Genomic DNA, 22,678 nt, shown 5'->3' on the forward strand with positions numbered 1-22,678 from the left:
TAACACTGTACATAAAAACCTTATACAACGTAAGTATTAAATATGCAAGAGAACTGAGAATACTTTTTGCAGTCAAATCCACCTCTCCCCAGCCCCCCACAGCCAAGTAGTTTTAAATTAACAGTTCTACCAGAATCCTTGTTGACTCAAGTAAGTGACTGGGATATGGAGTTTGGAATGTGAAAAGCTTTTAGGTTGCTATTCTAAGTGACTTGAGTTGTACTGAGTAGATCAATGCCTCGATACCTGTTTTAATCTTTTAAATATAGCCAGAAGTGTTGGCTCCAACTCTGTCTCCATAAGTACATTTACACTGTCTATGTAATGAAAGTCTGTACAAATACATTAGCACTTAAAAAACGTACATACTTAATTCGGGGAGGTCAAGAGGAATGGGTGGCAGATGGATGTGATGAGGCCATTCACCCACTAGTCCTTACAGCCCAAACTCTCTCATTTTCAATATTAAGGTCAACCCTGCACACATTTTGCTGAGTAACCACACTTGTTGCTATGTCTGTTGTCTGATCCTACTACTCCTTATTTGGGAGTTTGTTTTGATAGTGCAGCTTTTTGACATCCCACCAGTACATATCATACAAAATCTATCACCCCTTTGTTGTGTGATGTGTCACGTAGCATGTAAGCTCTTCAAAATGGGAACCAGGCCTTATTAGTGTCTGTATGGGGCCTAAAACATTTTTGGACATTTAATTAATACATCCCCACCCAAAAAATTGTTTTTAAGATACAACTCTCTCCCACAATTCTTTGGACTATAGACCTGCCTTTCAACTCCATCACGTTGCTCTTGTACACCACTGCCTCAACTCCTTGTCTGCAGAAGTCTCCAGACGTCTCCTAACCCTACGGCCTAAAAAGTCTCTGCTCTCCCCATTCTACTACTTTAAGGCCTTGATCTACCAGGACAACCCTGCAGGCAGATGCTGGCACTCAAACAGAGCCCCACAAGTGTTTGCCTACACAGTTCTCCTTGCAGAATCCAAACCTAAAGTTTGCATAGCACAGTGAGAAGTTCTCTATGTGCCAACAATTAAGCATTACATGCCAAATGCTGCAAAGTTCAGAACTCCAAAATTCAGGGCAGTTCAGAGCTGGGGCTCTAGTTTAGAGCATTAAAACAGGGAAGGGTCCAATGCTAAGTTCAGAACTAGACTTCACTAAAGTACTGGAGTGTTGAATTACATTTATGCGCAGGAATTCAGCATTATTTGGAAGAAACTATATCAAACACCCATCATTTAAAAAAAAATTCTCCTTTTAGAAGTGTGTGTGGGTGTGTGTGTGTGTGGAGGGGGTCAGTAATCCACAGATATTTGAAATTTTGCTCCAATACTATAGTTTCTATTTTCCTGTCCCCACTGAGTACTGATTACTTTTATGAAACCAAACAACTATGCTACATAGATAGGGATATATTTCATCTACAGTATTTTATTTCACTGTTTCTATTAAAAATCATTATTGTTGTTCTGTGTTTTACTATAACACTGAAGAAATTTAAAAGAGAAATCCATCTTCCAGATTTACTTCTCCAGCTTAGCAGCCTGAATGACACAAACGTCCATGAAATGGAAGTTTGTTTGCAAATCCTGCTATTAATGTGCATCAGCATATCATACACTGTTCTAGAAAACATGTGTTCTTTCCCATTTACTCACAGAAGGGTGGCTTTAGAGCTGAACAGCTGCTGTGAATGAGTAAGTATGTTGTGTACCAGTTAACATTTTAACACTTAAAACGTACACACTTCCTGTGTGTTTTTTTTTTTTTTTGTATATTCAGAATTTGTAACAACACTATAGTCCCAACACCCTGGACAGAAATTCCTTCCCACAGACAGCAGGGATCCTCACCAAGCCAACCCACCCCTCCCCCAGATATCACGCAGTTTCTAATTTTCTTTGAATCCCTGATACCACAACCATACAATGCTTCTCTCAAAGCTCTACACAATTTCCACTCCCAGGCCATATCCAATCCCTCCCCCACCCCAAACCCACATATCCAATGCCCCCCACAGCTTGACCTCCCAGGCCACATACAATTCTCCTCCCTCTCCTCAGCAAGGTCCCACACATTTACCCCACTCCTCCTCTGGCAAACACCTATGCTCCTCCCAGCAGCCAACACACCAGCCCCTTAACTCCACCCTGCTCCAGCTAAATCTGCAGCAGCTCTTACCTGAAGCCTTCACTGGGCATCATGCTATTCCTATAACTGCTCACCCTTCCAATAAGCCACCATGAATGCAGGTAGGAAGCAGCAACATGACTAAGGGGCTTTTTACAACACAGGAAAGCCTCAGAGCCTTTAGCTTCCCTCAGAGCCAGCAGAGGGTGAGCTGGTGAATGCAGCAAGTCCCACTACTCCACCACAGGTGCTACTGAACAGAGAGCCCTGGAGGGAGAAATGCCCAGGTGCACTCGCTAGCCAAACTCAGCAACTCTGCTGGCAGCTGCTGCTCTGCTCCCTATGAACAGCAGGTCTGGCCCTTGCCTCTCTCTCCGTGACCTCTGTGCTCTCTGCCTCCCAAACACCAGCAGAGAAGGTATTTACAACCACACCCCTCCACCAAAGCCCCAGTTGCTATCAGGGGCAAAAGTGGCAGACAAGGTTTGTGCAACAACTCATTACCCTAATGAAGGATGAGGCTACTGCTGATGACAGCACCTTTGCTCATATTCAGGCTAAAGAGACAGGGCTGGAGCATTCATTGATTACAGTTGTTTGTTTTGGGCTTTGTGGAGCGGGGGTTGGGTTCTTAAAATGGTTTGTCTAAAAGAGGAAAAACACAGACACCATCTCCACATTGGGGCCCAGATTCTCAAAAGTACTGAGGCACTTAACTCCTATTGGTTTCAATGGAAATTAGGAGCCTAAATACCTTTAAGGACAAGGACCTGGGTCCCTGAAGCAAGAGCAACATTCCACCCTGTTAAAAGACAGTGTGATCTGGAAACTGTAACACAGCAAAGTTGGGTGCTGGCCATGTCCCACCTTATATTTTCACATTCTAGCACTTTCCAGTGGCAAGCAATAGTCTTTCCAACCATAACCTGTGTTACCATTGCTAATTTAGGACTAGCACAGATAGAATACAAATTTTCTCAGCTAGATGGACAATATGTTGAAGCACTTACAATAAAACTATGACATTTGAATATAATTCTAATGAAGTTTGGATGGCTCTATTTAACATTTTATAGGGAAGCAAATTACATTGTATATTTTCTCCTCATATGCATTCAACTGCCATGGAGGCTAAGAAAAATGATATATGCATCAAGGGGGAAAGGTAAGTGCACTATCCTTATAAAAAAGAAAATGAAAACAGTTGCTTTCACTATGCTTGCCATATGAGGTTCGAGTTGTGCAAGTCTTAATGGAATGGGGCAACCAAAATTTTGGCTTAAATGACCTACTTTACATATAAAGTAAATCTGATGATGTGCTTATTACACCTGCTTACCGTCTATGAAGTGCATCCATTAAGGTTCAACTTTACTCACCTCATACTTTATGATTAGTCCCACTTGATTTCCAATGAAAGTGCTTGTGGAGTAAGGTACTGATCACAAGGGAGATAGAATCACCCCTTATAAGAAGGCTACAAGTACAAACAAATGATTTTTTTTAAATAATAATTGGACAGGAAATGGAGAGCACTCATCTAGCACAATGACTTTAAAAAGTTGAGAGGGGAACTGTCTTTTTTTTAAACTAAAAAAAGTAAAGTGGGAGGGAGACATTTCAAAACTTGATAAACTGCACTGCAAGTGTTATAGAAGGTCTTAGGTCCTAGTGCCAAAACAATTTTGGCTTTTATCTTAACTGGAAAGTTATTTAAAAATGTTAGTAATGATATCTGAACAGAAAGCAAAACTGAAGATGTACTAAAGAAAAAACAGCTATGAAAACCAACAATAGTGCAGCCTTACTCTAACTGTAAGAGAGTGTAAATACATGACTTTTTTAGTTTTTGGTTTGGATTTTTCTATTGCATTGTCATCAGAAAGACAAACAGATGAAGGAAATATAAGGGCTTTGTTATTTTTCCACAAGATTATTTCAAACTACCTGCGAGTCACTAAAGTATCGGCACAAACTGAAGCTACTATCTTCAATTTCATTCCATAAGTAGAAATTTAAAACCTAGCATCCCGTAGTTTTGACATTACCAGTGTACTTTATAAGCTGTAATTGTGTGGACATTGCACTCTATGCTTGTGCTGCAAATTTGACTTTTTTGCTTCTGTATCCTGTAGAATTATGGCTAATCTGCACACTTTATAGTTCACAATATTGGCACTCTCCCCCTAGTTTAGTGGGGATTTAAAAGCAAATGTTAAAGAAAAGCCTCATTGCTAAGACTTATTTTTCAAGTTTTTGTATAGTGACATATTAGTTACCAAAATAAGAGTACATTTTATGATGTATTGACTTTATTGCAGTTGTTTGCTTGAAGATCTGCAAGTTTCCAATAATCCCCAATGAGTATCATTGTTAAGAAATAAGATTCCATTATAGTTCCTGATAGTTAGTGTAACAGCAGTGTGTCCTGAAAAGACAATTTAATCATTCTAACCAAGTTTTCAATAAATTCTGCATAAGTTATAGTCAATGATCAGCATAATATAAAGTGCATAAATTCCACTTAGTTAAGGACAAAATGTCATGGACTGAAAAATATTAATTCATACTGTGAATAGAGCACCATGCAAAAAAAATACCTCAGCCATTTTGGTGCACCACAGCTAAGTCATTCCCATGTGCACAGCCTAGAAAATTCTTTCTATATTTTTATTCAAGTGTTTTCATTAGCTAAAAAAGCATTCACAACAAATATTAAAATAACGGTTCCTTTTTAAATAAACTCTGAGAATTGTGAATCAATGTATTCCTTGAAAGCAAGAATATTTATTTTTTCCAGTCTAATATATGGCCTTGCAATCTGCAATTCAATATTTATTTTATCCTTTGGATCCCGGCTTTAGGCCTGCAAAAGCTTTGGAGTTCTTGAGGGAATGTGAGATTTCATTGAGAAAAGAGATGAAATGTGAGTCCCTCTCTGATTTCTTAGCCTCAAAAATAACTACAATGGTAAAATGAGGTTCAGGGCGTGTCAGAAAGTATGTGCTTTGGACTTTGTCATCATAGAAGTGAACAACCTTGTCCAAACTGTTGAGGTCAGCGGTTCTGTCAGTCATAATCATGATTACATTGGGCCAGTGCATTACAGGCCTGTCACTGGGCAGAGAGACCACAGCTGGGTATTGATCCACCCCCTTTGGGGCTTCCCTGTAAGAGTGGGGATGATGGTAGCCATGTCCCTGGAAGCTCTCTGACCCACGGTTGTCAAAGATAAGAGAAACATTAACCGCGTCATATTTCCTGATGAAGCTGGAAATTTTCCCAAAATAATCAGGGTTAGTTTTAGCAGTCAACGTTTTCATTTCGGAAGCAGTTGTTTGTCGACTGAGGGCCTCATGAAAGTAAAAGCTAAACTTGGCAAGGAGAATGTTTTTGAGTTTCATCAACCAGAGGAAAAGGTGTGGTGGTTGTACGGCCTTCTGAGACTGCCCTCCAAACAGATGTTTCTTGGTCTCTCGCTGTTTCTCAAAAATTTGGCCCCACGTCTGCAGCTTTGTATGAGCACTGTGCAAGTTGACTAGGGATGGGAGAAACTTCCACTCTGAGATCTGAGCCTGGGCCTTTAAAAGATGTGCAAGCACATCCACTTCCAGCTGGAAGCTGCTTTCAAGAGGACTGAGGATTGGATGGTGAAATCTAGAAAACAAAACATTTTTAAAAGTGTGATGGATGTTGCACATGATAGCAAAAGTTTTATATTCACTAGTACACCAACTTGCAGGCAAAACATCACTGAAAGTCAAAGTGTAGGCAGAAGAATTCTATGTTGATTAGTTTAAAAAGCATGACTTTTAACATTGTTTTTGCATAAATATTTTAAATTAAAAATGTAGCATCTCTTCATGCCTGATAAAAACAAATGATACAAATGTGTGTGTATCAATTGAAAGAATTTGATAAGTTCCAACACCAATGCCACTTCCCTTTCCAACCACTAGGATGCTGAACTTTAAAAAAAAAAAAAAAAAAAAAAAAACCTGCTAATTATTTTAATATTCCATAACTACTGGTAATAAGACACTTTTTGATGGTTATGGTCTAGTTACCCAGACATCTCTGTCAAAGCAATTAACACACCCAAAATTGCACGATCGTTGTCCAACTAGGCTTCCTCACAGTCACTTGTTTCCTCACAATGAAATAGGAACAGCAGAGGCTGAATAGGGGGAATTGGTAAATAAAACCATAATTGACTGTATCTGCTGCCAAACCTGCTCTCAAACTTTAAATCACGGCAGCTGAGGGGCAAGGTCTGATGGAGGTCTGACCAACATCACACTGGAGCTGCTATCATGGATGAATCCATCAGACACCAGAAATTTGAGGACAAGATCATCCCTTCACTTATACAACAGAAGTTGAAGAAAAAAAAAAAAAATAAAGCTCTTAGTCTGAGTGCCATTACACGTTTTATGCACAAGAGGGGTCCTGCCATGTCAGAGCAGGCCTGGGTGAGATAGGACACAGGAAATTAGAGAATGAACCACTCACTTTTCTTAAATTAACTTGAATTTTTAATATGCCTCTTATTTAGAGGAAGCAGAGCAACTCCATGCTCTTGCATGTGTGACATGTACAGAAACTCAATTTCCAGTCAAGTAACAAACATGTATGTTTGGAACTTACTTTAGCTAGAGGTGGAAACTCATCATAGAATATCCCTTCAAAAACATAGCCGTATGCGCAAAATCGGTGACTGGTCCTACAGGCACTGCAAAAGAATTCCAACCACCATGGATTTGCTCCTAAGCGGATATCTTCCCCAATCCCAGCACTTAAATCCTCATTTTGAATAGGTACAATGTTTACATGCAATTTTCCTATTCAAAAGTAAATATCAAAATTACCATAGGAAGTTTCTCATCAGGAGCCTATCCAAGATAGTATGCATTAGTTGTTCTGGCCTCACTGGTGTAATATTCTCTCTCTGATGGTGGCCAGTACCAGATACTTCAAAGGAAGTTGCAAGAAACCCCTAATGGGAAATTATTGAAAAAAAATACCCACATGGAAAGTTTTTTCCTAACCCCTCAAAATGAGTGGCTAGTTTATGTCCTGAAGCATAGGGGTTTATATTCTAAAATAAAAAATAAATTTAGATCTAATGAAAGAGAGAGAGAGAACTCATTTCTCTCTCCCTGTTATAATAAATAACAGAAGGGGGAAATGGGTGTGTCCCCCCCCCCTTGTTTGCTTCTGTTTGATACATAAAAGTCTGTGTGGTTTGGGTTCTTATTTTCTTTCTGACAGAATTAATTCAGAACTTGTCTATCCTGTTTTTCCTGAAGGAGTCAGCATGTTATACCTTGTTCAAGTAAGGTCTGAGAATGCTCCCAATTAGTTTTTATGGGCCACTAAGCAAAAACAGGAAAGACAAGATGTAATATTCCTTATATTTTTAAGGGAAAAGAAATTAAAAGGTAGATTTAAGCTGGCCAGGACTCATTTAAGTCATCTTAAAACAGCAAAAAAGCACATTTCCCCCCACCCCAAATTTTTGGCAGGTATCTTTAAGGGAAACAGGAACCAGTATAACTCATCTCTCTAGTGCATATTAACATTGACAATCTGAGACAAAAACCTGAGAACGGTGTTTGACAGATTATAGAACAGTGTTAAAGTAGCCATCAGCAGTTGGTTGTGTGGCATTAATACATCCTTTCTAGCTTGGGGGGAAGGAGGGGAGGCAGTTATTTTGAAAGAAATCTGACAGATCACATGATGAGCACTGCTCTGAAGATAAATTAGACAATTAACACACATTTTAGCTTTCTACTGCAGCAAAGATCCAGGGTTTACTGGCTATTTCAGATGGTGGGGAGCCACAGGTCTATTAGAACACTTCTCTGAGAAAATTAGTGTGCTGATTAATAAGAATATTCTACCACGTACAGCATTATGTATTTATTTTCACTGATCTGCTGTCCGTTAGCATCAAAAAGAATACTGTCCTGTCTTAGGCGAATTCATTCTTCTGAAACCCTATTCCTTCTAAATAGTCTCAAAATGTGCTATACTTAGACCATCAAGCGTTTGAACACTTATTATAGCGATATTGACCTATGAAGGTTATTCATCATTAGCAGCAGCTAAAACATTCATGTAAATGCAGTTCTGCCAAGTCTTGGGGATTAACATTATGATGTGCAGCTCCCAACTCCCACTTTGCTTCATGCCTCATAGTGATCTTTTCATGTCTCACTACATAGCAGGATTCGTTAAACCGTTTTAATCCAAAAATACACATCAGCCTCGACTAAAAGCTTGAAAATATGCTGACTACAGAATAAATGGACAGTTATATGCCAAGAACATCTGCTTTAATTAAGTCTCGTAACACAGAAATGTCTTGAGGAAGCGTAGCATTGCATAAAACGGACAGGATTTTTACAATATTCTAGTAGAACACCGACACTGTACCTCAAAACAACACCTTGTACCCACATATTTATCACTGTTATATGTTTTATACTAAGTATTCCTTGTAAGGTATCATTTGAAAAATCTGTTGAACATTACTATCCTGTTCAATTGTATGTATTACCATTGTATGTGAAATTAGCTATATGTTAGTTATTGCAACGTGTGAGTTTGGGAGATGCCCACAAGCTAGCTTTTCTGTGGTAACAAAGGAGCAACTAACACCCCCAAAATAGATTTACATCAGGACTAGCCTGCCATGTATAGATGGCTCATTAAGAAGAATCTATTCTCCAGTGGACCCCTCCCGGAGTCTCCTGTGAGAGAACATACACTATGGGGGCTGTCTAACCCCTGTGACACAGCAATGATCTTTCCAGCACCAGGTAGAGAGTATAAAAGGAGGGGCAATGATGTCACCTCTCACCTCCCCCATCTACTCTGATGGCAACAAGAATGTCTGGAAGACTTTGAAATGGGGAGACTGGTCCCAGACTGAGCAGGGAATTCAGCCTGTGTATTAAGAACTGTGAATTGCTTACAACACCTAGTTGTCACAAGGCAATATTTAACTTTTTGCTTTGTAACTGTAAAAAAATGTTTGCTCCGAAACCATGAACCCAGCCAGGAGGGATCTACTCCTGCCTATCAAGAAGGCCTATCAAATCATAACATTCAAAAACCAGTAGGAGAACACTTCAACCTCTCTGGTCACTCAGTAACAGACCTAAAGGTGGCAATCTTGCAACAGAAAAGCTTCAAAAACCGACTCCAACGAGAAACTGCTGAACTTGAATTAATATGCAAATTAGACACCATCAACTTAGGTTTGAATAGAGACTGGGAATGGCTGAGCCATTACACACATTGAATCTATTTCCCCATGTTAAGTATCCTCACAGCTTCTTGTCAAACTGTCTTAAATGGGCTATCCTGATTATCACTACAAAAGATTTTTTTCTCCTGCTGATAACTGCTCATCTTTATTAATTAGCCTCTTAGAGTTGGTAGAGCAACTCCCACCTTTTCATGTTCTCTTTATGTGTATATATATCTCCTTGCTATATGTTCCATTCTATACATCCGATAAAGTGGGCTGTAGCCCACGAAAGCTTATGCTCAAATAAACTGGTTAGTCTCTAAGGTGCCACAAGTACTCCTGTTCTTTTTGCGGATACAGACTAACACGGCTGCTACTCTGAAACCTATCAAAACTAAATGGGCCATTGAGGGACATCACAATACAAAGACTTGGTTAATTGCTCCTTCACAGCCATGAAGAGGCTATGTGCGAAAGGGCTCATCCCCTCAGCTTGAATTCTAGAAGAAGGAAATCAAAGCAGCTGATAAGAAAATTTTTCATCTCTGTTTTGCTGTTTGGACTCTCACAGGGCTGGAGCTAAGAAACAGAAGCAGAGATCCCCAGGGTCAACCTGGCTCAGCCCTAAAAGACATTCAGAGCTGACCGATTCCTACAACTCTGACAGTCTCTACGTAAAAGAATAAATGGACACAAATCAGACGTCAAGAATTATAACATTAAAAAAAACCAGTTGGAGAACACTTCAATCTTCCTGGCCACTCGATTACAGACCTAAAAGTCACAATCTTACAACAAAAAAACTTCAAAAACAGACTCCAACGAGAGACTGCTGAATTGGAATTAATTTGCAAATTGAACACCATTAAATTAGGCTTGAATAAAGACGGGGAGTGTATGGGCCACTACACAAAGTAAAACTATTTCCCCATGTTCCCCCTCTTCCCCCCATCTTCTTGTCAATTGCTGAAATGGGCCATTTTCATTACCACTACAAATAGTTCTTTTTCTGTCCTGCTGATAATAGCTCACCTTAACTGATCACTCTCCTTATAGTGTATATGGTAACACCCATTGTTTCATAGTGTGTGTGTGTGTGTGTGTGTGTGTGTCTATGTATATCTTCCTACTGTATTTTCCACTGCATGCATCCGATGAAGTGGGCTGTAGCCCACAAAAGCTTATGCTCAAATAAATCTGTTCGTCTCTAAGGTGCCACAAGTACACCTGTTCCTTTTGGAACCATAAGGTAACTCATTCGTGTATATATGCTTGCCCACTTTAACCTTGTAGTAAATCTCTCATTTCTTTTCTTAGTTAATAAATCCTTAGACGGTTTACTATAGAATTGGCCACAAGCGTGGTATTTGGAGTGAGATCTAAGGTACAAACTGACCTGGGGTAAGTCACTGGTCTCTTGGGACTGGAAACAATCTGAGTCTTTTCTGATCTTTGGTGTATAGCAACCAACTATCATTAAATCCAGCTTGCTTAGGTAGCAAGAGAGACTGGAATGCCCCAGGGGATTGTCTGAGACTCCATGGTAAGACTGTTATAGCGCTTCAGGAGTTCACACTTGTTACTGGATTGGTGAAATCTAATTGCCGAACATACAACTAGTTTGGGGTCTCTGCCCTGCTTCTTGACAGTCTGCCCGGAGGTTGGCACTCATGGTCATGAGCCACTCCAGACAGCATGATACCTTGCTCCATTTTTTATGTCCATAAACATATTTAATTTTCCAAGTAAATAAAATGAGGGAAGGAAAGACAGTGAGGTCAGACGAGACGATCATAGTGGTCCTTTCTGGCCTTGAAAACCTACGAATCAACTAACTAATAATGGCCCAGACTTTAAGATGCAGATGAAGAAGATTCACATACTCCCAGGAAGGGGACAAGGAGAAGAGATGGCACAAAGGTGGCTTTATTACACTCCCCCAATTCTGAGATTGCTCTAATATATGATAGGGACTGATCAGGTGCAATGTGAAAACTGCTCTAGTCTACACTTGCTGGCAGTAGGCTGCAGAGACTGCTCTGGCAACTGAGGAATGCCAGAGTTGAAGGAAGCCCTAGCTACACCCCCTTTTGGCACAGAAGCCTCTACATTGACTCTATGTCACTTTCGGATTCCTCCATCATAGAGGCAGCCATCTAATCCAGAGCAGGATCTGAGCTACTATCTAAAGAACAGAAAGCATGAAAAAATTCATTAAAAAGTTATAAGACTAGTGACAGGAACATGAAATCTATTCTTAAAAGTTTGACGTTTCCAGGTATTACCCATAATCTCTTTGCCAATTTTGGTCATTTTACATTTCTTAGCATGTTTTGCTCTTCCAATGACTTGTGAAACAGGCTACACAAGTGCTGTCAACCACACAGCATAAACCAAATGGAAACAGAAAGATCTTTTTCTCCGGTCTTAGATAATGCTAAAAGCACTAAGAGGGAAAAGTTTCTGAAACATACAATTTTTAATGTGCATTGTCCCTTTAATGTTTTAAGCTTCCACCAGTTCCAAAGTGATTCTGCCTATGTTTCTTACAATATGTTATTAGTGTCCTTTTTATCTAACCATTTGCACTGGTAGCCAACAAGAGCTGAGTCTGCAGAAGTTGCATTGAAATGGTAAATTATTAAACTGCAGTGCCTAGATCTGGAATGTTTTAAGGCAGCACTGCGAATTATGTTGATTCTTCCTAAAGCATGTGTCAGTTTAAAATCTAATTTAGCTTCCTGACATAGGAACCCCTCAAATGTATTTCTGATGAGAATGTGATTGTTACCTAGAGGAGAAAGTAAACTGAACACTTTTGTTAGCTTTCAAAGACTGTCTATAACAGCTGACTATTTTAAAACAATTGTCATTGTTTTATTCTATATACTTTCAATTTTATCCCACAGTACATTTCAAAATCCCTATCAGTGTAAAGGCTTCTATGTTTTAGATAACTAAGAAACAGCCTCTCTTTGTATGGACCTTTGTGTCAGCTGTGATCAGGTTGGGGGCTCCTGCTATCATCCATAAATTTGATCATCTACACAGTTTGCAGCTAGAGGGCATAGAAACTCTGGCACTTGCTGCCCTGTTGGTCCAGTAAATCTCAAGTTGACTTCAGGGTATGGTGTAAAGTATCTCCAGAGTGGCAACAATGGTATTCATAAAGAAATATATCCTGGAGTGAGATTTTAGTTTACCTGTAGATAAACTACACATTATTTTAATCTCTACATATGCTTCTGGAGACTAGGTGATGGGCACATTTTCCAGTCTAAAAACAAAACTGCTCAGATGCAAGTATTTGTATCTTATTTCTACACTAATTCTATGTTCATCCTCAAACTTAACTCCACTTTGAATTTAACATACATTTTTCACATGAAACACTGCTGCTGCAAAACTCCCTTCACTGCCTATAATTAACACAACTCTTCCTATTTGCTGAGTGCAGGAAATGACTGAGAAGACAATTCTGTGACCATGATGAGCTAAAGTATCTTCACATTTTCTTGCAAGAAGGGTCATGTTTTGAGTACTGGAGAAATGCTGTGTTACTCATGTCACATTTGTTTAATGCATGAACTCAGGTGGAGGACTGTGCTGCTTAACAAAAGCATAAGACAGCAAAATTATTATACTTGCTGGAGAGGACTTGCTTAGGCCTCATCCTCATTTACAGTACTGCAGAGAACAACATGACACATCTGAGTATTTAATTCTAATAAACAAGAACTCACCTTGAGCTGTATTTCTTTAGGATGGATTCCAAAATGTTTACGAGTTCCTCAGAGTTAATGAACTTTTGGGTGCTGAGGGTGAACATTTTTTCATAGAAGTCAGCAATTTCCATCCGAGCCTGAACAAAAAAACAGAGCTGTTCAGACAGGTGAGAAAGCAGCTCTTCCAAGTGAGGAGCTGTTCCTCCTAGTGCATTGCGACCCGTCGCCACCACCTTCTTCAGCTCATTGTGCAGAGATGTGTAGATGGTTCGGATGGAGTCCTTTCGGCTGAAGAATGACTGACCACCTGTTCAGATAAATATGGATGTATTACCAAAACCCAGGGATGGCAAAGATAGACAACAATACTGGGAAATGGTGAGCAACCATGCCTCCTTTCAGCTAGGTGCTCCTAAATGTCTACATTAAGATATTTCTCTGAGGTATTTTTCCACTCACAGAATACCTTTCAGATAAGTACACTGGGAATAAGCATTTGCATAGGCACTACGCATAATTTTGTTCAGTGACTGGCATAATTCATGCTTATTGCAATTCATTTTTCAACAAGGGACTGGTGTAAGACTTCCCCTCTCTGCCTGCCTGCCTCCCACCCATCTCCAATTTTCAGGAAGGTCACAGTATAAATAAGTTCTCGCCTAGCCTTGCTAACATATCAGCTGTGACCTGGAAACACTCCTTTCTCTGGAGACTAGACACATGAGTCACGGCGCAATTTTAATAATCTATGATACTATTAATAACACTAGACCTTTTAATGTGACAATGCCCTTTAAAAACTGAAACATTTAAAATTTGTAAGACAGAATTTAAATGTGAACCATACAATTGTGCGTATACCAAAAGTTTTCAACTCCCCGAACAACCCAACTGCAAATCAAAATCCCAGAGGAAAACAATACCCACATACTTCAGAGGACTGCATGGCAGGTTATTCCATAACAAGACAAAACGCAAACAAGTACATCTTAAATTATTGAGAACAAGGGGAATGTGGGCTTGTATTTTCTCAACAGCTGCTTGACACCAATTGGGATTTAAAAGAACAAATAAAAAAAAAAAGTAAAGATACTTCATTAGATGCCAGGAACGGACCGCATGAAGGCACCATTTCACTAGCTCTAATTAATAATCTCCACTGAAGGCCACCTGTATTACTAAACAGATGCATGGATCTGCTGCAGAGGTGTCCTTGCTTCATAACAACTCGATGCTGCAACAAAGGGCCGCTACCAGCATGAATGGAGCAGAAAGAAAATGTACTATGTATGGATGACAGGATGCTAGGACCCAAGAGATAACTTGGGGTGAAACAGAGAGCAAAAAGACTGTTGTCCTACTAAGCTGTTTACCAATCACAAGCCTCCCCTGTTGTATTGTTGTATGTCATTATATGCCCACACCAACTACCTTCCCATGATATTTAACCTGTTTCGAAGTAAAGTAAAATGTTTTAAAAGTGACCTAGTAAAAGAAAAAACTGTTGTGCCTGTGCTCTTTTTGCTTCTTTATGAGGTAATAAAGGGAGCCTGAAAATTTTGTTAAGCCTTTACTGTTTGATTTTTACATTATAAATTTAGGTCTTAACTATTTTTATCCATTCTATAGTGACTGGAGAACTAGTGAAATTAAATATAGAGTTGAAAGGGGAAGGGAATTTTAGATCCTTTAGATTCCGTGACTTCCAAAGACCTCTGTGACTTCAGCCAGCCCCGTGGGGCTGGGAACTGCAGGGTCCCCCGCCGCCCCAGGGGGATCCCTGGAGTTCAGCAGGGGGGGACCCTGGAGCTCCCAGCCCAACCGCAGCTGCCCAGGCTCCTCATTTTACCATGGATATTTTTAGTAAACATCAGGGATAGGTCACAGGTTTCTGTTAATTTTTCATTATTGTCCGTGACATTTACTAAAAATATCCGTGACAAGAATCTTAGCCTTACTAATAAACTGTATTTTGGATGCTAAGCATACTCCATTATAAAAAAGATTCTTGGGACCTTTTTTTGAAAGGAAAAAAAAAAAACCACACACTTTCATTGTCTGCAGCAGGACTTTGAAATTTGGCAGGCAATAATTCCTGAGGCTAGAGAAGCACCTTTTCCTTTCAGGGTTAGCAGAGAGAAACTTTTTAAAATTGCCATTTCCCTTCTGTTGCCAAATTCTTGCTGACAATTCAAGCAATGTGCCACAGCAACAAGGTAAACATGAACATTCTAAATCTTGGCCCAGGTTGCCATCAAAGCAGAAGTAGAGAATACACAACTGCAGAATAAATCCTATGAAAAATATAGTATATAGTTTTGTCATTAAAGACTGTCAAAGTACAAGGGGGCCAAAATAAGGTTGCATAAGCAACTTAAATTCTCATTTCCTAACTTCAGAGGGCTTAATTTTACGATCTCAATAACATCTTTCCAACATAATAATGTATTACATGCAAAAAATTAAGCAGCAAAAAAGGGCAGACTTTCTTTAAAACAAAAAAAAAAAAACAGCTTTTGCAGGCCACTTTTAAGATGCTGCATTACATTATGAGGACAGACTCCACCACAGGTCATGTAACATTATGTACAGTGACACTGCAAACCTCTCTCCCCTCTTTTACAAGTAGGATTCCAACCATAAATCTGGATAAAACCTTACTCACTGGCTATATGCATTACTTCCACTTACATCTGCAGCTTGCAATCATGTCAGTTCACTGAACCAGGCAAAACCACCAGAAACTCTCAGCAGACAGCAGGCTCAACACAGAAGGCAAAAGATTCAACATGCACAGAGCACTTAGGCCCCCATCTTGCAGGAGAATCTACTGGGGCTAAAACAATCCCCAGGTGGAACCTCACTGACTTCAATGGGACTCTATGCAGGCATCCACCCTTAAGGGATAGATTGCAGGATCAGCACCTTTGTTCCAATCTGAATCATTCTGGGAAAAGAAGTTGTGAATTTTAAGTTCACAGTGTGCACCCCTTAAAATGGAATTCCCTTCATATTTTAGGCTGAAAGATATGTTAACATGTTAAGGAAAATCCATGTAACACAAATAATATATATTTTAAGAACACTACTTCAAAGACTAGATTTTATGCAGATATTGAAAGTTTCATTCAGGACCTCGAGTTTTCAAATACTTTGCAACTGCAAACTTGACAGAGAATTTTTCAAACACCAGAGAAACAAAATGAAAACCCCTGTCTCTGCTGGCCCCCAAAGTCCACAACAAGCCGTTTGAACAAATGATACCTGATTATCCAAAGTCAATTTAGCCTGGTATCTGATGTCAGCAGGTATGACATATTAGCCTGAGTAGTAACAAGTTATCTTGCTTACATTTTAAATTACAAACCTACGTAACGAAGTTGTGGCATTGGATATTACTGATCAGGTTTTGGTCATAGAATTACTCATATTGCTGATTATAGATACTGATAGACGAAAAAGAATGGTTTTCTTAAAATGCCTCTCACGCACCAATAGTGTTAAAGAGAGCGCCCATGTGCATGTCCAGCCACAAAGCCTAGAACTTTAAAATCTGTTTTAGTGCAAGAAAGAATATCAGCAAAGTCAATAGAGATATCATTATCCCATTCTTTTAGAGAAACTAACCAGGCTACTTTGGTGGCTGTTGAGTTTAAAATATTTGCAGAGCTGGTGTTATATTTTTGAACACACCTCATTTTAGTGAAAGATGTGACAGTTGTGTGAAACCCCAAGGACTGGGCTTATGATTTTTGCACTATTTTAGAACAGCATCATACAGCACTCTCCCCTGGATACAGACAGTGGACAGAATCAGACGACTACATACACATCACCACCCCAGAATTTGCAGTAAGTTACACAAAGATGTATATTTACTTCAGAATTGCAGCAGACCATACCCATCGTTTTCATATTAAAATCTTTAACTCAATCATGTCCTATTATTTCATCCCCCACATCTCAAATATAGTACTTGAGGAAAAGAACTGCAAAACCAGACTGCACCTCAAAACTACTTATGAAATTTGTAATTACAAAAGGTTCTTTTCACATCAAATCTACCTCAGGTGATTAAAAGTTGCAGGTATCCAAGTGAAAAGCGACCACTAACAACAGCACTAATTTGCATTCTCGTTGGCAGTCTCAAGCAGAGAACTGAATGGGCATGAAATTTTAACTACCTTCTTAAGCATATAAGTGGTCTCCCCATCTCATGGTAGGGGCATAATCATGGGGGAGCATGGAGAAGAACATAAGAATGGCTGTACTGGGTCAGACCAAAGGTCCATCTAGCCCAGTATCCTGTCTACCGACAGTGGCCAAAGCCAGGTACCCAAGAGGGAGTGAACCTAACAGGTAATGATCAAGTGATCTCTCTCCTGCCATCCATCTCCACCATCTGACAGAGGCTAGGGACACCATTCCTTACCCATCCTGGCTAATTGCCATTAATGGACTTAACCTCCATGAATTTATCCAATTTTCTTTTAAACCCCATTATAGTCCTAGCCTTCACAACCTCTTCAGGCAAGAAGTTCCACAAGTTGACTGTGCGCTGTGTGAAGAACTTCCTTTTATTTGTTTTAAACCTGCTGCCCATTAATTTCATTTGGTGGCCCCTACTTCATATATTGTGGGAACAAGTGAATAACTTTTCCTTATTTACTTTCTCCACATCATTCATGATTTTATATACCTCTATCATATCCCCCCTTAGTCTCCTCTTTTCCAAGCTGAAAAGTCCTAGCCTCTTTAATCTCTCCTCATATAGGACCTGTTCCAAACCCCTAATCATTTTAGTTGCCCTTCTCTGAACCTTTTCTAATGCCAGTATATCTTTTTTTGAGATGAGGAGACCTCATCTGTACGCAGTATTCAAGATGTGGGCGTACCATGGATTTATAAAAGGGCAATAAGATATTCTCTGTCTTATCCTCTATCCCTTTTTTAATGATTCCTAACATTCTGTTTGCTTTTTTTGACTGCTGCTGCACACTGGGTGGATGTCTTCAGAGAACTATCCATGATGACTCCAAGATCTTTTTCCTGATTAGTTGTAGCTAAATTAGCCCCCATTATATTGTATGTATAGTTGGTGCCTAGAGAGTTATAGGACAGATCTTCGGCCTTCAATATGCCCTGTATGCCACTTCCAGATGTAAAAGGGAAATCAGCTGCCTTCAACAGGGCATCTGGGATGCCCCCGCATAAGAGGAAATCCCCAGTTGGCATAAAATCAGCATAAGCAAGCAGAGGGCAGAAGGGATTATTGCTAGAGCTTCTTATGTTCCCGCCATCCCCATCTGTGTAACAGCTTTTAGAGGGCTGTTAGCAGCCTGGTTAAATTAAAGCAGCCCTGAGGCTGCTCTAACTTTAGCCTCTAGGGGAGGGGTAATCAGTTATTTTTTTGTCAAGGTCCAAATTTCTTGGTCAGGCTATAGTCAAGGTCCAGACTCCAGAGAAGGAGAAAAAAATAATGATAATTAAATAAAGATTTTGGGGTGTGTTCAAAAGCATCTGAAAGTCCAGATTTGACCCAGTCTGCCTACTGACTGCCCCTGCTCTAGGGCCATGAGTGCAAAGATTACATGAACCCTCTGTCCCACCCCTTTTAGGCACTACACCGAGCACAGTTTGGCCAGACCCATGGCCACAGTACCTAATTTTGGGGATTCTTACACTTTTTGCCCAGTCTCAAAAGCCATACATTGTTAAGTTGCCAGATGAGTAACTGCTGTGCCTTATACTATCAACTCACATGTTTTGCATCTACCCATCATATACCCAAGGGTGGCCCTATAGGTATAATATCCTGCATTGGTTTTTTTGTTTTGTTTTTAATATATGTATATAAAGTAGGGTAAAGATTAAATCAGGGGTTCTCAAACTTCATTGCACCACGACCCCCTTCTGACAATAAAAATTACTACACAACCCCAATAGGGAGGGCTGAAGGCTGAGCCCACACATGCCCCACTGACACAGGCAGGGAGGCAAAGCTGAAGCCCAAGGGCTTCAGCCCCAGGTGGGGGGGCCAGTTACCTGAGTCCCAACATGCAGGGCTGAAACCTTCAGGCTTTGGCCTCGGGTGGTGGGGCTCAGGCTTCAGCCCTGTGCCCCAGCAAGTCCAAGCCAGCCTTGGCAACCCCATTAAAATGGGGTCACAACCCACTTTGGGGTCCTGACCCAGAGTTTGAGAACTGCTGGATTAGATCATCAAATATTGTGTGTATGAATTTAAATGCTTGTAAATTATAACTCTGGAGGCCAAAATCCTAGTATATGTTCAGGACACACTGAACGTGGACAGAGGTAGCACCACCTTTCCCCAGTGCACTGCTAGCATGCTCAACTCTGACATTAAGAGGCAACTTCTAGCAGGTTACAGAGCTGTTCAGTCTGAACCAGTCAATCGTTGGCCTTTCTGCTGAGACTACACAGCAGGATGTAAGGGATGGCTGTAATTAGGACAGTCAGCTAGAAAGCAGCCACCACCTCTCTGCGAGCAGTACACGTAGCTGGGGATGCTGCTGTCAATGGCCACAAGCGGCAGCAGGGAACCTTTGCCCCCTCGGGCATCAGGTCCGGTGGCTGGACGGCTGAACGCTGGTCCCGGCTTCCATGCAGCAGCGGCACCGCCCCCTGCACTGTCACCGCACCAGGGCAGCCGCCACCTGCTGGCCGCCCCTGGGGCCCGGTCCCCTCCCTGGGCAGGCCCCCCAAAGCCCAGGGGCGCTGCCAGCCGGGGCCCCCCAAGCGGCAGGAGGAGGCCGCCAGAGCGGAGCGCCCAGGGCGGAGGCGCCCGGCAGCCCCCGAGCGCCGCGCGGCCCGAGCCCGGCGGGTACCTAGCTTCTGGCCCAGGAAGGTCATGCTGTGATAGGCCTTCTCGGCGGCGGCCAGGTGCGCCAGCCCGGCCAGCAGGGAGAGCCAGCTGGCTCCCGCGCTCTTGTTGGCCTCCCGCTCCTTCTCCACATTGTCCTTGGCCTTGTCGTACGAGAAGATGCCCAGGTGGGAGAAGAACGTCTCCAGCACGGCCTGCTCCAGCGGCACCGGGGCGCCCAGCGGGATCGACTCGCCCATGCCGCGCCGGCCGCTTCCAGCTTCCCGCCGGGCACGTGATGCGCCAGGCCACCCCGCACGCCCCCCCTCCCCGCCACCGCCTGACACGTGAGCGGGGCGGGGCGTCGCCGCGCTGACTCCGCCCCTCGTTGGGCATGTGATGTGCGAGGTGGGGGGGGAAGGGGAGCAGTATGGACTAAGGCGCATGCTCCAAAAAAAGCCGGGTGACGTCGGCGGGTAGAAAGGCCTTCACTTCTGTGGGGTTTGGGCGCGGTTGTCACGGGCGCTGAGTGTGGGGAAGGGCGGCTGGTGGGTGCCCAGAGCGCGGCCCAGCGTTCTCATGGCTCCCCTGTGGCAGGGGAGGGCAGCCTGAGCCTGATCCCGCGGGCTTTGCTCAGGCTCTCGCTGCCTCAGGGATCCCAGCACCTTCCCCGGCAGCGGTACCCTCTGCTCTGCCTCAGGGGTGAACAGAGTCTTTACTGCTGGGGGATTCTGCGCCACTATGCAATGCAGAAGTGTGCAGAAATTAACCACGTGTGCGCGGAACTTCCTTTCCCCACAGAAATGGGCTGCAGTGATGTTGAGTTTAGCTAGAGGCCGCTGGATCCTGTAGAGCCTGGCTGGGAAATAGAAGACTGGGGCAGCCCGGAAGCGGGGGAGGGAACTGGAGGGTTCCCAGCAGTTGCAATTCTCAGCACCCCCTGAAGGAAGGGGGCGGGGGATGACATTCAGGAAACTCCTTGCAAGCTTGGGAACCCAGCATCAGGCTGTTTCTCCCTCTGGATTCCTGGGCTCTAGGAGGGTAGGGGGCATGAGGGGGTGAATTTCTGGGGAGAGGGGGAAGCAGAGAAACAGGAACTAGGCTGTCATAGGGGTTTATTTAAGTCTCTACTCCTGGGGGAAATTTTGTGTGGCTGTATTGTTACAGATATCTTTGCTGACAGTATTTTTAAATAAATTACTAAATGATTATATAGTGTTATTTTGAGAAATAACATTGGCAGAATTTTAAAATATTGTGCACATTTTGTTTTTTGGTTTTTTTTGGTTTAGAATTCCCCGAGGAGGAACCATTGCATAGAAAGGGAGCTGGGTCGTATAGGGGTGTCAGGCCAGAAGGGACCATTAGATCATCTGCTCTGACTTGCTCTATTCTAGGGAGCCACTCATCCAGTTTTATGCCACACAGTCTTTTTGGCTTGTTTGTCTGGTGGCCAGCACTGGGACAAAACCAGTAGGGTTGCCAAGTTGCTGAGTGCAGAAAACCAAACACCCCTGCCCCACCCCTTCTCTGAGGCCCTGCCAGCACTTACTCCATCCCCCCTTCCTCTATCACTTGCTCTCACCCACCTTGCTCACTTGCTCATTTTCACTGGGCTGGGGCAGGGGGTTGGGGTGTGGGAGGGGGTGAGGACTCCAGCTGGGGGTATGGGCTCTGGGATAGGGCCAGGAATGAGGGTTTGGGGTATGGGAGGGGGCTCAGGGCTAGGGCACAGGGAATCTGTCCTATAACTCTCTATAACTAAATATACTGTAAATGCCACACAAGGGCCAAGCACAGTTGAAAGTGTGTACAACAGCAAACCTAGTACAAATAAATTACATTCTGAGACAAGAGAGAGATGTAGGGAGTTATCATCCAACATCAAAACATAATGCCCAGCCAAGTGGCTGTATACCATGTACAGCACTCTGAAGGCCAAGGCAAATGACTCAGATCCTGTGTATGTGCAAAGGTTAAATAGAAACAATATTTTTTCTTCCTGGGGTAAATCCCATAAACAAAAACTCAGGTCCTGGGTTGTCAGGCTCAGCCTGGGTGAGGAATAGTGTAGCTCAAAACTGGTAAACAAAAAAGTAAAATATTTTATGGACCCGACCAAGATGATGGAGTATCTGGCATAGGCCTCCTACTGCTTTGTATGGCACATAGTAAGTGTTCCTGCATGGGAAGAATAACTGCAATTTTTAGAATTATCATTATCAAACAACAGCATTATTATTTGTATTACAGTAGCACCTACTGACCTCAAGCAAGGTTGAATTGGGCAAGCCTCTGTAAATACAAATAGTAAGAGACAGTCTCTACCCCCAAACAATTTACTATCTAAATAGACAAAGACAGACAAAGGGTGGGAGAAAGGTAGAGTCATCATCTCATTTTACAGCTAGGGAACTGAGGCACAGAGATATTAAGTGATTTACCCAAACCAATACAGGTAATCTGTTAGGGCTGGAAATTGAACCTAGATCTCCTGAGTCATCTTTCTACCCCCTTCAGTTTTATTACAGATGTAACCCTTCTGCCAGTCAGAGTTGGTAGCAACAAGGACCGGGTTCAGTATACAACACAAAACCAGCTCGAGCCCCCACCCAGTGACCTGGGACAATTACACACCACCCCCTGGGCACCTCTAAGAGGCAACACTTCCCATTTTGCAAGCACAAAGTATGAATGTAACAAAGAAACTTTTAA

At 42.0% G+C, this 22,678-nt stretch overlaps 1 protein-coding gene across 1 annotated transcript; it reads right to left on the minus strand.

Moving 5' to 3' along the window:
- Nucleotides 1–4,448: 4,448 nt before the first annotated feature.
- C1H12orf66 (chromosome 1 C12orf66 homolog) lies at nucleotides 4,449–20,265 on the minus strand. Its single transcript, XM_034770534.1, has 3 exons — nucleotides 19,989–20,265; nucleotides 13,159–13,447; nucleotides 4,449–5,811 (listed from the first exon to the last, which is right to left on the minus strand). The coding sequence occupies exons 1-3, from the start codon at nucleotides 20,221–20,223 to the stop codon at nucleotides 4,995–4,997; spliced, it is 1,341 nt and encodes a 446-aa protein (XP_034626425.1). The 5' UTR covers nucleotides 20,224–20,265; the 3' UTR covers nucleotides 4,449–4,994.
- Between the last annotated feature and the right edge of the window lie 2,413 nt (nucleotides 20,266–22,678).

Source organism: Trachemys scripta, chromosome 1 (assembly GCF_013100865.1).
Source record: "Trachemys scripta elegans isolate TJP31775 chromosome 1, CAS_Tse_1.0, whole genome shotgun sequence".
In the NCBI taxonomy this organism is placed as follows: Eukaryota; Metazoa; Chordata; order Testudines; family Emydidae; genus Trachemys; species Trachemys scripta.

Coding starts and splice junctions, on each gene's coding strand:
- C1H12orf66 (XM_034770534.1), bottom strand. CDS start 20,223: ATGGGCGAGTCGATCCCGCTGGGCGCCCCGGTGCCGCTGGAGCAGGCC. Junction 13,448..19,988: donor CTTCCTGGGCCAGAAGCTAG/GTACCCGCCGGG, acceptor TTATCTGAACAG/GTGGTCAGTCATTCTTCAGC. Junction 5,812..13,158: donor CTAAAGAAATACAGCTCAAG/GTGAGTTCTTGT, acceptor TTTGTTTTCTAG/ATTTCACCATCCAATCCTCA.